The sequence below is a fragment of the Astatotilapia calliptera genome, chromosome 2, assembly GCF_900246225.1.
Source record: "Astatotilapia calliptera chromosome 2, fAstCal1.2, whole genome shotgun sequence".
In the NCBI taxonomy this organism is placed as follows: domain Eukaryota; kingdom Metazoa; phylum Chordata; class Actinopteri; order Cichliformes; family Cichlidae; genus Astatotilapia; species Astatotilapia calliptera.
In genome coordinates, this window is record NC_039303.1 from 35,051,082 (window position 1) to 35,068,771 (window position 17,690).

General features: G+C 39.5%; 1 protein-coding gene across 1 annotated transcript; it reads left to right on the forward strand.

Moving 5' to 3' along the window:
* The first annotated feature begins 295 nt into the window (after positions 1 to 295).
* On the forward strand, positions 296 to 17,356 carry cul4b (cullin 4B). The gene is made up of 20 exons (XM_026145824.1): positions 296 to 1,267; positions 4,655 to 4,770; positions 4,860 to 4,963; positions 5,049 to 5,118; positions 6,289 to 6,362; positions 6,452 to 6,614; positions 6,828 to 6,917; positions 7,704 to 7,786; positions 7,870 to 7,937; positions 10,729 to 10,847; positions 10,938 to 11,130; positions 11,244 to 11,348; positions 11,432 to 11,542; positions 11,654 to 11,739; positions 12,654 to 12,761; positions 12,850 to 12,963; positions 13,055 to 13,160; positions 13,252 to 13,424; positions 13,505 to 13,657; positions 16,006 to 17,356. The coding sequence occupies exons 1-20, from the start codon at positions 802 to 804 to the stop codon at positions 16,099 to 16,101; spliced, it is 2,598 nt and encodes an 865-aa protein (XP_026001609.1). The 5' UTR covers positions 296 to 801; the 3' UTR covers positions 16,102 to 17,356.
* The last annotated feature ends 334 nt before the right edge of the window (positions 17,357 to 17,690 follow it).

Sequence of the window (17,690 nt, forward strand, 5' to 3'; positions counted from 1 at the left end):
AGAAGTTTGAAACTTATCTGTCCTTGTTTTTGTTGTTGTTGATTTGTTTGGTTTTTTAAATTGAAATTAACTTTATTACAAGTAGTTGACCATTCAAAACATATAGGGCAAACAAACCAAGAAAATTAGTTGTCATGGGTCAAAACAAAAAAATAATAATAAAAAAGGTTGACTCGGTACAAAACCCTTTCATTCATCGATTGCATTATTTATTTATTTATTATTTATTTGTTTGCGTGACACTTACGTCAAACGTCTAGCCTGGGCGCCATCTTGTGGCTGAAACGGTCACAGCGCTTGGGTTGGTTTAGAAAAAAAGAAACACGCTTGTGCAAAAACTACTTTTGTACAAAGTACTTCCGGTGGGGTCACGGACTAGCGTTTCTGAGCGGATTTTTCCCGTGTTCGCCGACGGCTGTTTTCCTCCCATGTGAGCGTGTTCTCGTAGTTTCTGCGTTTCTCCTGTAAATATTTTTCATTAACAGCCGCTTTCCTCAAACCGCTCACTCTCTGCACGACTTTACGACGCGCTTAGACAAGCGAGGCAAAAGAGGAAGCAATAGCCAACCATCTTTCGTCTCCTGCCAGCAATAACAAGACAGCGACGAGGCTAGGTTCAAGTGGAGCTTCTGTAGTTTGTGATTTATTGTCTGTTTTATACAGGATAGAGGACTTTGGTTTAACCTCTCCGCGTTAAGGCAGATAAAAGCTCTCGGACGCTGAGCTTTTCCCCCCTCCCGGCGACCCTGGAAGTTTCCGATCAGAAGACTGGCTGTTAAGAATTAGTATTCCCGTTTTTTCATGTTTCCAACAGGTTTATCTTCCCCTAATCCCCCACCACCGCCAACCCAGGAGGCTAGACCCGCGGCTACTGATGTCAAAACCGACAGCGGTAACATCACATCTACGAAAAAGAGGAAAATAAACGGCTCGGAGAGGGAAGACACTAGTGACACGATCTCCTCTTCGCCTCCAAAGACCCTGAATTCCTCCTCCTCCTCCTCCTCCTCTTCCTCTCCCACTCCGCTGCACATTCAGAAGAAGTTGAGGTTTGAGGATTCAGTGGATTTCATTGGACTCGATGTGAAAATGGCTGAGGAGGCTGCTGCTGCTGCTGCTTCGTGCTCCAATAACAAAAGCAAAGCCATGTTCCTGCCCGGCGGCGTGGGGCACCACGCAAACGGACTGACGAAAACTGCAGGATCCACCACCTTCTCCAACAGTAAACCCGGTGCTGCCAAGAAACTAGTCATCAAGAACTTCAGAGGTAGACACTGGTGGATGATGGGGTCCAAGCTCCTAAAAAGAAAAAAAAAACACACCTTAAACTTACAAATCCCTGCTATATCACAATGATATGGTCCCAGCTGGCCGACACATTTAACAGAGACTAGAGCTCATTTTAAACAGCTATCTATGAGTTTAATGCTTAAAAATTGTACCATAACATAGGACAAAGATATCACGGGCTTTGGCAAACTTGGGAAAAATGTGTATTTCCTTGATTAGTAATCTTAGTAACTATAAATAAGTTAATAAGTCCCTTTGATTTTGCTAAATCAAACCACCTGTACGGATAGTTTAAACCTATAAATGGGTTTCACTTGCCCCTATCCAAAATCAGGAGCTAAAGTTAAAGCTGCCAGATCTTTAAATATGCCAGATTTCTGGTAAACATTGCTGCGAGCTGACAGCAGCCATCCTCTCTTTCCAACAGCAGTACCTGCAGCATGGAGGGGCGAGTCTAAAGAGAGGGAAAGCATGTACTCCACTAAAATAATTAAATTGGCTTCTCTTTGTGGGGCAGTAATCGTCTGATCTGTTGGCCTGTTAAGTTGAACACTGGAGGACATTATCACTTGTTTAAGTAGAGGCCCATTTCCACTTACATACCAAAAAAAGAGGACTTAGGTATGTGGACATCCCACCAAACGACAGTTATTAATGACTGTAGGTGTACCATGTTCTTTAACTGTTTTTTGAAAGTTTCATTTGCCTGAGCATAAAATACGTTTGTTTATAAAGTGGCCAGGGGAAAAAAGTAATAGTAAACATTGACAGACTATTATTGCAGGGTTCAATGCCATCGATGGGCTGTAAAACAAACTATGTTAGGCCAGCCTCAAGTCCATCTGGGCCACTGGTGGCGTTTCTATTAATGGATTCAAGTAAAGTATTAGATCTGAAATAAAACAGTCCACTTAAAGGCTGTACGGCCTTCTGGTATTTTGATATATTTACCATTAGGTTGAAGGTGTTGCTTTTCATCACAGAGCAGTTGTTTGCAGTGGAGTGCCGTCTGTTCAACATGAGTGAAATAACAGCACTGACTTCTCACAGTCGTTGTTTTGAAATCCAAGAACATAAATCTTTTTTGTATTTTGTTTCCCAGAAGCTCCTCGGGCCATATTTTCCCTATGCGTGCAGTACCGTCATGTATGATAGGGGTCTTCGTTAAAATATCGATTAGTCTTTCATCAAACCGCTTGTGTGGGTAGCTTGAACTAAAAGTGAACATTAAATTGACCTTAGGAGTTATTATCTCGAAATCTTGACTTACTGGCTGAAACTAAGTTGAGAATTTTAAAGAACCCAATTCAAAATTTTGAAATGATAACCTGGAAGTGTGGCTTATTGATCCCTAACATAGCAATGTTTTTTAGACACAGAGACAAGCTTACTATACTTGTCTGTACTTAGGTGTATTCGATTATATCGGATTACACTTAGTCAAAACTAGGTGTAAATACATTCAAAATTTCTGTGTAATTGACTAATTCAAGACTTTGTCCTTAAAAAAAAAAAAAACCCTATATATATATATATATATATAGATAGATAGATATAGATATATATATATAAATTTAAATATATAAAAACAGACTAAAACAAACACTGAAAATGAACTAAAACTAAACGTTCTCAAATAATAATAATGGCATACAGTCAAGCAAAGTGGCTCTGGAAACTAAGTGAGCTTAAACAAAAATTTAAAATGAAAATTCAAGATGGAATAAAAAGTAATAATAAATTAATAAGAAGAATACAACACTGTAATAGCTCTGGTTGTCACCCCTTGATGATCTTTTCTAAGCCAGGAAAAACCCTGAAATCTGGGCTGCAGCACACATAGCAGAGTATCAGTTAATTGTATTTTATTATTGCAGTCTTCAGGCTCAGCCCACACTGGATTACAAGACACCAGTAAGTAACCAGTGTTAGAGTAGCATCCTACCTTACACGTGTTAAACAAATAATTCAAGCTGTAGAAACAAAGGCAGCAAGTTTTAACCAAGACAAATATCAAATAAATAAATATTGTTCTTTTTTATTTTATTCAGTTTTTTATTACAGACAGTGATGCTGAGGCAACTAAGTTATCAGATACATTGCTGGAAAGTTTTTTAAAAAATTACCCATTTTGTATATATGAAATATATTTGTATATATATTAGTAAAGATGTTTACTCTGTAAACACTGCGTCAGCCCTATAAACTGTAAACTGCGTTATTGATTGCTCACCCCAACCCATTTTTCTTCCATGAGAACAAAGAAATCTTCACTTTAAAGATACCTGATCTGGAGTCTTTAGGTTTGACATTTTGTTGGTGCAAATGTGTGTCACAGACCCGATGATACAATATTTGGCCGAGTGTCAGTAAACTGAGAAAAACTGAGGTGCAGTTTTTTTTAATACACTAAAATTCATATTGTGGTTTCAGCTTGTATGGTACAGTTGTTATAGATGGCCAACAATGAGTAAATGAAGACTGGGACCGGGTGTAGTATGTGGGGAAAAAAACAGATTAATACTGTGATAAGTACTTAAACCATCTTTGACTTTAAGGTGACCAGACAAAAACACAAGAACAGCAAATCAAACCACAGAGTTAAAAAAAAATTTAAGAAGTTTAAACTGTGAGAATCTTGCACAAACATTTAAAAAAGCATATTTTTTTAAAGTGCTCTCATGGGATGTCTTATATATTTATAAGACAGAAATGAGAGAATCAAGAGAAAAATTTAAAAGGAGTATTGCAGTGTGGTCTCAGCAAATGTGAAAAAGTCTGTTAGCGTTTGTGAACATGAACTGTAACATTTATTTCAATTAGAGGTACTCCTCATTTTAGCAACATGTACGTTACAAAGTGGGGTTCGTATCACCGTGGCAACCTCGGTATTTTGCCCCAAAACTAAACCAGATTGTTTTCATAATGATAACGTTCTTTAAATGTATATTAAAAATAATCCGTAAAAATCTGTCATGTGTGCAACTTGAGCTGAGCAGAGTGAATCATTTTCCAAAACAAGAGTGGGAAAATGGTAATTTTGCGTGAGAGACCACATGCAGACGGACATAGAAACAAGAGAGGGACATCTGTGTTGAGGAACCCAAATTTGGTTGTGACTTATTTCACAAATGAGTTTATCTTTCTTGGTTGGTAAATGCATTTTTCTCTCACCAATGAAAATTCTGGAATTTAAGTAATTCTAGTTAACTGGGAATTTACCAAAAATAAGTTACAGTCAGTCTAAAAAGTTATCACAGACGTATTCACTTGCATTTAGACAGACTGATTATGCCTTCTCATAATCAGTCCTCTAAGTATGAGTGAGACTGGTAACACAGTTCTGTTTTTGTTTTTCTCACAGAAAAGCCCAAATTGCCCGAGAACTACACGCAGGAGACCTGGCAGAAGCTGAAGGAGGCGGTGGAGGCCATACAGAACAGCACGTCAATCAAATACAATCTAGAGGAGCTCTACCAGGTATCCAGACAGACCCGCTGAATTCGCCCATCTGCAAACAGCAACTGTGCCGTTATCATTATTCCGACAGCTCTGTTTTCTCCCCTCAGGCTGTGGAAAACCTCTGCTTCCATAAGATCTCTGCCAAGTTGTACAAACAGCTGAGGGCCGTGTGTGAAGACCACATCAAGGCACAAATTGATCAGTTCAGAGAATATCCTTTCACGGTCTCGCTCGCTGAATCGCATAGAGAAGATGTTGTTATTTTGTGTCCACTGTTGCCTTAACTTTGTTCTCACGGATGCCCTGGACAGCGTGCTTTTCCTGAAGAAAATTGACAAGTGCTGGCAAGATCACTGTAGACAAATGGTATGTTTTATACTGTTAAAAACTGTTAAACATAGCAATTTTTTAAAACTGATTTATAATAGAGTTGGTCGGGGGGCTTGTAAATGAAATATTACAAACAGAGACAAACTATTCTGGCTCTTACATTCCAAGTAGTGCAACTCAAATGCATCTGTCATTAGTCACCCCCCACCCCGGCCCTGTAAATGGACTGTTTTGCAAATATCACTATCTTGGGTTTTGTATGAGGTTAGTTGTGCAATGCCTGCAAGCAGCCAGTCCAGCAGAGTGAGGAACGCTAGAGGAGATGGAAATTTACGACATTACTATAGAATATCTCAAGTCTGCTACCTACGCTAGTGTTTAAAGTTGAATCGCTACAGGGCATCCAGCTTGCTGGCGCAGTAACGGTTTCTTAATCACACACTTAATAAAGAAGCTGTTTAAGTGAAAGTGATCAGGTATCGAAGGAAGTGGGTGTGGTTCTGAAAACTAGCATAGCAAGCATATGAAACTTCAATAATAGTAGGCAATTTACATACAGCAGTATGGAGCAGATGCATCTGTGCTAACTAGAGTATTTGACAGCGAAGAGAGAGAAACAAATGTAATGTTAAAAATTAGAATTTTCCTATAATGCCACCACACAACAGACCATCCAGCCCATAATGATAGTTTAGACATTTCGGGTAGTCAGCAGCAGTTAACCCATGTGTTCTCCATAAATTTACTATTTGCAGGCTATCAAATCCTTCCACTAACACTAATACCACAATACATTACTCTTACTGCCTCTGCAGCGCTCTTACTACTCTAAACAGTAAGAAGGATTGCACAGACCCACTTTTTAGATTTACCGGCCCAAGGTTGTAACATTAGTCTGCTTGCAGCTAAGGCAATGAGTATAGAAATATGTGCACAACCTGATTTCTGACTGATTTCTTCACATCCTAAACAACACATGGATATTCAGGGAATTAAAATTCCCCCAAACTGAAAGAGCTAACGATCTGTTCTCCGTCTTAAAGTGATTTCTGTTCCATTTCTTAACTTTTTAACCACCAACAAATGAAGCTGCAACATCTGAGAAATCTCAGCAGGCTTTGTAGGACCTTTAAACTTCATATGTAAGATTGGAGGAGGTCATCTGAACATTGAAAGCGTGATTAATTGTGTATCTTTGTTCCACAGATCATGATTAGGAGTATATTCCTGTTTTTGGATCGCACCTACGTTTTACAGAATTCCATGCTGCCATCGATTTGGTGAGTGATCAGCCATGTTGTGGTTTTAGCTTCGTACTCGGGCTGATTTCTGTTTTATTGTATGGTGAACGGGTTGTTGTGGTCTTCAGGGACATGGGTCTGGAGCTGTTCCGGTTCTACATCATCAGCGATCTGAAGGTTCAGAGCAAAACCATCGACGGGATTCTGCTGCTCATTGAGAGGGAGCGAAACGGAGAGGCGATAGACCGCAGTCTGCTGAGGAGCCTGCTGAGCATGCTCTCTGACCTTCAGGTAATAGGGCAACTCTTCAAATAATAACCCAGATATTAAGTAGTGACGGTCTAAATGTGTTTTTGAAGATTGTTTGGATTTCCTCCGTTTATTTGAACCACAACAAAAGTGTGTTGTTTGCATGGCTCACCTGCACACGGGTGTGATAAAGTGTCTGTTTCCTGTTGTCAGATATTTTTAATGAAACCTGTGTTCTGTCGGCCTCCTTGGCAGATTTATCAAGAGTCCTTTGAGCAACGCTTTCTGGAGGAAACTAATCGACTGTACGCTGCAGAGGGACAGAGGCTGATGCAGGAGAGAGAGGTGATTTATATAACCTCATACTCGGAACACATTCTTTTTATTTTGTCGTCTGTTATCCACGATTCATTGATCAGCTGACTAAACCAATACTTAAAGTCATTAGTTTAGTAACCCATGAAAAATCCTTGGCAGCTGTTCTTAGAATTCTTGTTAATTACTTCTAACAGAACATCCAACCATTCCCTGGGTTTGTCTTGTCAGATGTGAGGATTTGAAGCTTTTTTTGTCACATTTGGTTCTTCTAAGGAATAAATAAGCAACTAATGCCTCAGAAAGGATTCAATATTTTTTGATGTTGTTAGAAATTTTACAAAAAGCCAACCATTTAACCACATGTGGAAATTCATTATAGAAGAGGAGGAACACAGATGTAGCCACTGAACTAAGCATTAGTAAAGCAGAAAGCAGGTCTGGCACCGTAAACGTGTTTTGAGTGAAGCTTTTAGCTCAGCAAAAAAAACATTTGCCTGGTTGAAGCAGAAAGCATATAAAACGTTCACTTTGCAACTGGAAGCTTAGTTTATGTGGATTTTTTGTTGTTGTTTTTTTATACAAAAGGTGAAGCACAGAGACTTTGTTTTGCAAACGCTCAATTCTTATAGTTTAATTTGAAGAAACTGTAGGGAAAATAAAACTACAAACCTCTCTGTGAAGACTGCCAAATTATCCTCTATGCAAGAAAAACAACTTTTTATGATGTTATGTAATCTTTCGATGGGTAGTTTTCATCTGCATTACAGAATAAGCATTAAAAGCTGTGGTGTGAATGTAAATGTGTTTTTTTAGGTACCAGAATATCTCCATCATGTTAACAAGCGCTTGGAGGAGGAGGCTGACAGAGTAATCACGTACCTGGACCAGAGCACACAGTGAGTGTCGGACTGAAGCGTTCACTTAGCAAATAAACGGTGACAGAGATCGATGCGTAACCTGAGCTTTTTCCTCCTCTCAGAAAACCGCTCATCCTTGCTGTGGAGAAGCAGCTGCTTGGTGAACATCTCACAGCAACTCTGCAAAAAGGTAAACACTTAATATAAGCGGTCACTATATAATAATAAATTATTGTAAAACAAATGAGGGTTTAGCTTATTAAATGTACCTTTTTGTCATTGTTACAGCATATTTTAAATTATGGCAATTTTTTAAACAAGATTTTCTCTTCAGTGTGTCTGATTTAAGACATTTTTAGTTTCATATAATGTTGCATTAGTCTTTTTGTTTTTATGTTGTTTATATGAGTAGTAGTTCTCAAACTTGGACCAGTTCTAGGTCCTAAAAGGCTGTTGGGATATAAAGACAGCCTTTTAGCTCACAATATTTGTCAAATTTAAATAAATTACATAGGTAACAGACAGTAATTTCCATTGTGAAGAATTTGAATTAAAGTCAATGAACAACAAGGTTTACAAAAAAGCAGGCAAATCTTAAGTCCTCATTAAGGCAGATATCTAGTGGCCTGTAACTTTTATAAATGCAAAAACCAGAGTTTTTTGTTTAAGTCTCTTTGTCTTTCACCGCTTTGTATAGAAAGAGACCTATTGTAACTGTGTGCAGTGATTGTGATGCCATGGCTTCGATATGGTAGCTTCAAAAATGGGTACCAGGGGTCCGTTCTTCGTACCTCGCTTACTACATCCAAGATCAAATCATCGCGCCAACTTTGAGCTCGCTATTCCGGTTCTCCGAACACACCTGTTGTTGACGATTAGTACAGCTGGATGAAGTAATGTGAGATCACTGGGTGGCTTAACAGGGGCTACGCATCGATAGTAGAAACATTGATCGGCAACCCTTTGATTGGTCGGCGAAAATGTCGAAGGAGCGCGCTCGGTATTTTTCGGCAGCAGAGCAAGAACTCTTGAGTGAGGGATTTCAGGAGTTCCAGAGTTTAATTAAAACGCAAGGGAACACTGCAAAGGCTGCAAAAGCAAGGAGAGAGGGCTGGCAGGAAGTTGCTGACAAATTAAACTCGTAAGTAATTTAATAATAATAATAATAATAATGGAGTGGATTTATATAGCGCTTTTCAAGGCACCCAAAGCGCTTTACAATACCACTATTCACTCACTCTCACATTCACACACTGGTGGAGGCAGCTACGGTTGTAGCCACAGCTGCCCTGGGGCAGACTGACAGAAGCCAGGCTGCCATATCGCGCCATCGGCCCCTCTGGCCAACACCAGTAGGCGGTAGGGTAAATTTATTATATTTTATTACATTATATCATATTATATTATATTACATTATATCCTCTTTCACATTAGAGCCACAACAGGACCCACTAGAACATGGGAACAAGTAAAAGGGAAATAAGAATATTCTACAGAATGGTAATATTTATCACTTATATTGCTTTTAGTCTCTTGGAAAGAGACCCTGAAATAATCTGTTTGTTCATAACAACAACCAAGAAAAGGGCAGAGCAGAAGAAGACAGGTGGTGGTCCTGCACCCCCTCGTCAACAAGTTGGTTAAGTAAATAATACCCTCACGGGAAAATCGATATCTCTCAATGAGCACACTGTCGCGCTGAGCTAAAGGATCCTGTCTGTCCCGCAATATACGCTGGATTCTGAAAACTCTCATTATCAATCTTGCACCTTCCGCAATGGGTGGCTCGCGTATACGGACAGGACATGGCTGCGACAGGCTTCCCAAATCCACCTTCGCTTTTATAGCCGTGGTCTCTCATCTTGATTACATGAAGTAATTTACTATTATTACTCTAAAATATGAATTACATCTGAAATAATCAAATACATGAAATAGAATGATTAATAGTACATTTCCCTTTTTTTAGGAAATGACCTGTATGTATCTGTATGGAATCAATACAAGAATCAAGTACTGCATTATCTTTAGTTACATTGATATCTTTAGTGGTAAAATATCGCTGTTGCTTTCGTATAAATGAAGCGGACATACCTGAGTGGCCGCGATCTAATCCTGTTTACATAAAGTAAGCCTGCTCCCGAGCAGGTTCACGCTTACGGATCTGTTGCTATGACAGCAAGTCCCGGATGAGCTTCAGAGAACCGAACGATCCAAGATCACGCGAAATCGTCAACAATCAAATCCAGCTAACTTACTTAGCGAGGTACGAAGAATGGACCCCAGGTCTATGACCACTCTGACCAATCAGTCAGTGTCTTCAAAACAACATTCGTGCATCTAGATGGCAACAGGACTATCACTATGCAATTGAACAGAGTCAAGTTAGAAATTGCATGCAATCTGCTTGTGATAATACAGAGATGAACTGTGATAAGTTAAGAGGGAAAAAATCAAATCTGCTGTCGTCTACATACAAAGAAAATCGTATTCACTACTTACATTCAGAGTTTAGCCAGAACATCATGAATTTAAAATAAAAATTCCTTAACAAATAGTTCTCTAGTTACTGCAGGATGGCAGTTTAAATGCAGAATGACATCGGTGCCGAGTAACTTTGATGCGGAATTCTGGGAATATAACCAGAATGCAACCAGTTAAGTCGAGTCCTCTATTGCAAATAGATGGACCTCAAGCGATTTTCACTCATCTGCGCAGACTGACTGATACTGATTGCAACATGTTTGCAATCTGCATGAAAAATTAGACTGCAGTTATTTGTAAACCTTTGGCAATCAGTCTGAGAGTGATTCCAATGAATCCAGTCGGTGGGAATGAAATTAAAGTCAACCTGCTGTCCTAGTTTTTTTACTCTTAGTGAAGCATAAGTGACTGTTCTGGAAGTACCTGATATGTGACTGTCTTGTCTGAACCTCATACTGAGTTTTGATTGACCTCTAGCTGTTATTTGAAACTTGCAGGTCTGACCAACCTGCTGGATGAGAACAGAATTCAGGATCTGTCTCTCCTCTATCAGCTCTTCAGTCGAGTGCGTGGTGGCGTTAGCGTGCTCCTGCAGCACTGGATAGAATACATAAAGGTATGGCAGCTTTTAAATGAAAGACTGAAGAGAAGACAGAATCAATTCACTGTTTTAATTGTTTTTAATGTCTTGAAAATACAAATTCAGGCTTTTGGAAGCACGATCGTAATCAATCCGGAAAAAGACAAAACCATGGTGCAGGAGTTGCTGGACTTTAAAGATAAAGTGGATCTAATCATCGACGTGTGTTTCATGAAGAATGAGAAATTTGTTAATGCCATGAAGGAAGCTTTTGAAACATTCATCAACAAACGGCCAAATAAACCTGCAGAGCTCATAGGTCTGTAACTAAGCATGTTCCCCATTCATAACTGCCACACAGTGAAGAGAAAAATAATAACAATCAACAACAATAATTCTGCCAACATGATAATAATCAACATTTCTCTATAGCAAAACATGTGGATTCAAAGCTGAGGGCAGGAAACAAAGAGGCCACGGATGAAGAGCTGGAGAAGATGCTGGATAAGATCATGATTATCTTTAGATTCATCTATGGTAATGTTTACTGTAACAGTTGTGTAAGTACAGTACTTTGTCCTTTGTGCGGCCTTTATTGTGAGACTTTGATGTCCTTGCAGGAAAAGATGTTTTCGAGGCGTTTTACAAAAAGGACCTGGCTAAGAGGTTGCTGGTTGGAAAAAGTGCTTCTGTTGATGCTGAAAAATCAATGCTGTCAAAGCTTAAACACGGTCAGTTTTCATAGCTTAGTGCCATTTCTTAGCACGTGTGCACACAGGCGCTACATGATGGAATCCTGACAGTGACTGATTGAACTTTGACTCACAACGTTTGTTTTTCAGAATGTGGAGCAGCGTTCACCAGCAAGTTGGAGGGGATGTTCAAGGACATGGAGCTTTCTAAGGACATCATGGTGCAGTTCAAACAGGTAACACTTTGCCTACATAAATAGGCAAAAATGACATTTTGGAAAAGGTTTTGTTCACAGATATTGAAGCATTACATGGTGAAAAAAGACAAATCTTTTCATTGAAGTTTTATCAAAAAGAAAAAAATTGCCGACAATGCAACCAAAGTGTTAGCCTACCTTTGCTTTCCCTGAGGGCTTGAAATATAGACATTGTAAGATGTAATTCAACTGTCAGCATAACATAAAACCTGGGGCACATTCAGTCTGAGAATAGTGTCTGGTTTGCACCAGTTCTCCAGTTAAACAACGTGTTTCATGGAAGAGGTGTGAGACAGTAGGCAGCTGGCTTAATGTACGTTTTGTTTTGTGGGTGCGTCAGAAAGACAACCACCAACTACAGTCAGCCAGGACGGATGTGCATATAAACTCTGACGTATTAAAATGCAGACAACAAACTTTCCCTGCTATTGATGCAGAATTAATACATAAGGCGCACTGAATCATTTTTTTGAGGGGAAAAAACTGTATGTATAAAGATGAATAAAAACTGAAAGTATTAACATTAAAGTATTGCAAAGTATCTGACATGTATAAAGGAAACAGAGCGGGAGGATGATAAACACAAATAGAGCCATTTATAATAGAAGTATCTCTGTAATACCTGGTTACTAAAATAGCTCTGTAAACGAGGGTTTGGTGAAATTAGTTTCCAGTGTTGTAAAATTCAGTTTCTTCATATAATTACAGTCTGGTTTGATTTTCTGTCTTCAGACTTGTGTAATTACAATAAAACTGAAAGGGTGGACCCTCACCAACACTGCCTGTTTTCAGTCTAAAATCCTGCTAATGGATTCAGTTTCCTGCTAGTTTCAGTTTACTAAGATTAAAACTTCTTTGTGGGTAGATAAACTCATGTCTTTGTATTTCTGTAGTATATGCAGTGCCAAAACATTCCCGGCAATATCGAGCTGACAGTGAATATCCTCACTATGGGCTACTGGCCAACGTACGTCCCTATGGAAGTGCACCTGCCACCTGAGGTTAGTCCTGAGCAAATACTGAGGGTTGATTTTGTACTTTTCAATATAACGAGCGTCGCTTTGTAACACCTCTCTTATCTTTGTCCAGATGGTGCGACTGCAGGAGATCTTCAAGACTTTCTACCTGGGCAAACACAGTGGCAGGAAGCTGCAGTGGCAGTCGACGTTAGGCCACTGTGTCTTAAAAGCTGAATTTAAAGAGGTTTGAACTCTTTTCTAAGAATGACCTTGTGTGTTTTGCTCACTCAGTGAGCCAAGTTTAATGCTAATCGTCTTGATGTTTCTTGCAAAAGGGCAAGAAGGAGCTGCAGGTGTCACTTTTCCAAACCCTTGTCTTACTGATGTTTAATGAGGGAGAGGAGTTCACCCTGGAAGAGATCAAAGTGGCAACAGGAATAGGTTTGTATTAACACATTAAAGCACTTTTTCATGAAGAAATGGCATCCTCTATTTTTTTCCCAGCCACACTGATCTTTGGGCCTTTCCACAGAGGACAGTGAGCTACGGCGGACTCTTCAGTCACTTGCATGTGGTAAAGCACGTGTCCTCACCAAAATCCCAAAAAGCAAAGATGTAGAAGATGGGGACAAGTTTTCCTGCAATGACGACTTTAAACACAAGCTGTTCAGGATCAAAATAAACCAGATCCAGATGAAAGAAACAGTATGTTTGCTCTCACCGTATTTTTCTAAATTATCTTTCAAGGATCGGAAAATTATTTTTAACTCGCCTCTTTTACTCAGGTGGAGGAGCAAGCCAGCACCACAGAAAGAGTCTTTCAGGATCGTCAGTACCAGATCGATGCTGCCATTGTGCGGATCATGAAGATGAGGAAGACTCTGACCCATAATCTTTTGATGTCTGAAGTGTACAGTCAGCTGAAGTTCCCCGTCAAGGTGATAATCACAAATGATTTTCTGTTTTGTTTTTTTTCTTTTTACCACTCGGTCGTAAAAGCTGATGGGGAATGCCATCACCAGGTGCGGACACCAAAGTTTGTGAATGTGATAACTCGAGTTTGAGTCAGCGTAGGGCCTTAAAATTGACACCATAAGTGTATCTACGAGCTTGACCTCAGGTCAAGTTTTCTGAAAATCTCGTGAATGCAATAACTTGAGAACGTAGGATTTTAAAATTGATACCATAGGTGTAACTACTACAAGTCTCAGATGAATTTGAATCTCAGTGACCTCGAACTGAAGGTCTAGTTTTCTGAAAATCTTGTAAATGCAATAACTTGAAAATAAGCCAATTTTAAGTTGATAGGTGTGTCCACTAGGAGGCTGAAATAGCACTGGTAGTTGCCAGTATTTTTAACATACAGAAGGACTACACTGGGTTTAATGCATGATCTAGTAGTAGAAATAATGAGAAGTGAATGTAGCTTTTGAAACCTTCCAAGCTGTGGGGCTTCCTACATGTGAATATTGTATTGGGTATTCACTACTTTCACTTACCATTTCAGTCCCTCTCCTTTTTCGTCTACTTTCAGTCCTCCAGTAAAGGAAGTTTCTTTCATTTGCTGGACAGACCCCCGCTCTTCCACAGTCGACAATTTCAGCTAAACTAGATCTAACCAAAAAAAAAAAACCCACTAGGACTTGGCCAGACAGCAGTGACGCTTCGATGTGACAGATTGCTGATTCGGTTTAAAAGTTTGCTTGGACATGATAGGGGGTGACTTCAGTGTTTACCACAAAGAGGAAGGAGTGGGGAAAAATAGTCAGAGATCAAGAAGCCAAAATGAGAAGCCGAGATAGTGGCTGCATTGAAAGTTTCACTTCACGGCAAAGAAGTTCTCTGTATTTTAACACGTTTGCTCTTCACGTACAGGATAAAAGATGCAGTCATGTGAAAAAGTTTTCAGGGGACTCTCTCCATTCCTATAAAGATGCACTTTTTCACATGATTGTCAGGTCACCCATTGGTTTTGAGTTTTGCATTTAAAAACTTTGGTGTTTTTTGTCCACTGTAGTGTTCATTTTATTCTTTTTTTTTTTTTTTTTTTTCATAAGAACTATAAGCTGCAACCATATGCAGTACCAGTGTGCCGCACAGACACAAATAGTTCTACATGAGAATTTTTTTGTTTGTTTGTTTATCTACAAGGCTGTAAATCTGTTTTTAATGCTGAAAAGTTGGGCATTTTAAGATGTGACTCTATAGGAATTGGCTTGCTTTGGGTGCCAGCCTCAGGTGACCACTAGAGGAACTGTACAGTCTGGAATTTCCATGGTTGTTTTTTTTTGTTTTTGTTTTTTTAAAGAAGCAGCTACGTCACAAACAAGAGTGTCAAGAGACCAGTTGTCTCACATGTTTTTGATCCTGCTAAAACATGGGGTGGCTGTAGCTCAGGCGGCAGAGCAGGTCAGCCACTAATCAGAAGGTCGGTGGTTCGATCCCAGGCTGCCTCCTAGCTGCATGCCAAATATCCTTGGGCAAGATACTAACCCCATGTTTGCCTACTGGTGGTGGTCAGAGGGCCCGGTGGCGCCAGTGTCCGGCAGCCTCGCCTCTGTCAGTGCGCCCCCTACAATGTAGCTTGCCAGTGTGTGTGTGTGTGTGTGTGAATGGGTGAATGACTGAATGTAGCTTTGGGGTCCTTAGGGACTGAGTAAAGCGCTATAGATAATGGTCTCCATAGCTCTGTGTAGGAACAATGTTAGACGCTGCTGTTACGCTGTGTTGACCAAATTTAGAATATGACTCTTAGGGGATCGGGGTTTTAAACTTTGGCAGTGTTTAATATCAGCATCCTCCAGTGCAGGGGTCCCCAATCCCAGTCCACATGAGCCGGTGTCCCTGCAGGTTTTAGATCTCACCCTGGGTCGACACACCTGGATCACATGATCACATGAAATTACCAGGCCTCTGGAGAACTTCAAGACATGTTGAGAAGGTAATTTCTCCATTTAAATCAGCTGTGATGGATCAAGGACACATCTAAAACCTGCAGGGACACCGGCCCTCGTGGACTGGGATTGGGGACCCCTGCTCCAGTGTAACAGCGTGTATCAAATAGGGGGGAAACTAACAAAAAAACTATAACCTTTATGCAGGTCTAGAGGAAAAGGAGAAGGTGTTTTAATTTACTTTTTATTTTATGATAAATTTTGGGAAGACTAACATGAATCTGCCTTTTCACTTCTGTTTTTTTTCTATATCACACCTCAAAATATAGCTTGAAATGCTGGCATGTTTTTCATGTTTTAACTCGTGCCTCCTGTCTGTCCTCTCCTCTCAGCCTGCTGACTTGAAAAAGAGGATAGAGTCTCTTATTGACAGGGACTACATGGAGCGTGACAAGGAGAACTCCAACCAGTACAACTATGTGGCTTAGATGAAAGAAAGGTGGATGCAGGTGGTCCAGTCAGGATGAAAGCCGTTCTGAGTGCTCGGTCTCTTAAATCGTCTGCTCCAGTGGATGTTATCCATTATCATCTTCAACCCAGCGACCGACAACTGAATGGCTATAGCTCCACAGGGTTTTTCGTCAGGGGTCTTGTGATCCTGTGGACTGCATGCCTATTGAAAAGAGAATATTGTCCATATTTGTCAGTGCCTCTGAGAGAGCTGGGACAAAGAAGACACACAGATATTGTTCAGTTTGCTCTTTTTTTTTTTTTTTTAAATGGAGAGGAAAAGTATTTATTTTCAAACTTAGATTCTTCTTTGTCCTTGGTTTGCATCAATATGCTCTTTGTTATCAAGTCACTATTTTTTTTCTTCCTTTTTGTTCATCCAGTATCCCAGGCAAATGCTAACACACCTAACAATGCTCTAAATGTACCACATGTTTGAGAGAGAAAAAAGGATAAAAATTAAACTGATGCTTGTTTCTTTTGTCAGTGTCAAAAGTGGGACTAACATTTAAAGTAGGGAACTGGAAATTTTGGGAATTTCTGTGGCAAATGTGTGATCCTGCATCAGCAAAGTTTTACAGTTTCAAGGCCATGTAGCCCAGTGATATAGCGATGTTTGTAATCACACAAAATGTGCCAAAAATGGAGCACTTCTTGTTGTTATAGGCTATAATGAAGCTGCTAAGGCAGCCCACTTGTATAAGTAAACACATTTAAGTTTCTCTTTTGCTTTTTCTTTGAAGGTCATTTTTGTACATGCACCACAAAGCATTTTAAATAATCTGACATGGCAGTCCACTTTGTGTTAGGTTTTTGATGACCCTTAGTAAAAGCACAATACGATGAGAGTCCACATTCAATGTCATTACTACACACTTTTTTTCTTAAGTCTCCCTATCAGGCTTACTGAAAAGTGGATGGAAAACGCCTCAACATATGAGGCAGACAATGATTGATCAGATATGCCGTTGTTTGTATGAGTCTGTTAGATTTCTTCAGATTAAAATAACTGTTTCAGTGGGTTATGTCATGTTCAATCACTGGTTTTCAAACACGTGTAATTATATTTAGGGTGACCAGATCCCAACTATTTCAGCGTATGACTATGTGAGGCTGGGTACTAAAGCTGGAAAGAGAGTCTAAGTTAAACAGATGTTATCGGTGTGATGCTGATTATGTGATGGACAGATGGAATATTTTATATTAAAGCAATTTACACCTTGTAAGCTTAAATATAAGCTAAAGTTTGTTTTTAATGGGATGGCTTCTATAATCCCATTTTCTATATTGTCTGCTCACGTTTTTGTTTTGTTTTTTTGTTTTTTTTTGTTTTGCAATAATGGTTATCCATCAATCCACAGAAAATAACATCTCTTTTTTTGAGCCATACAGTACTGCGCAAAGGTCTTGAGGCATGGTAATAAATAGGTGCTGTGATTTATTGAGGCAGTAAACATACATGGAAATACAGTTAATAAGAGGATTTTTTTTTCCTTTTCTTAAGGACATGAGTTTCAGATTGTGACCATTGACTGTAGATAGTTTTAAGCCTCCAGGTTGTTTAGTC

Coding starts and splice junctions, on each gene's coding strand:
- cul4b (XM_026145824.1), top strand. CDS start 802: ATGTTTCCAACAGGTTTATCTTCCCCTAATCCCCCACCACCGCCAACC. Junction 6,615..6,827: donor GCATGCTCTCTGACCTTCAG/GTAATAGGGCAA, acceptor CCTCCTTGGCAG/ATTTATCAAGAGTCCTTTGA. Junction 6,918..7,703: donor GGCTGATGCAGGAGAGAGAG/GTGATTTATATA, acceptor GTGTTTTTTTAG/GTACCAGAATATCTCCATCA.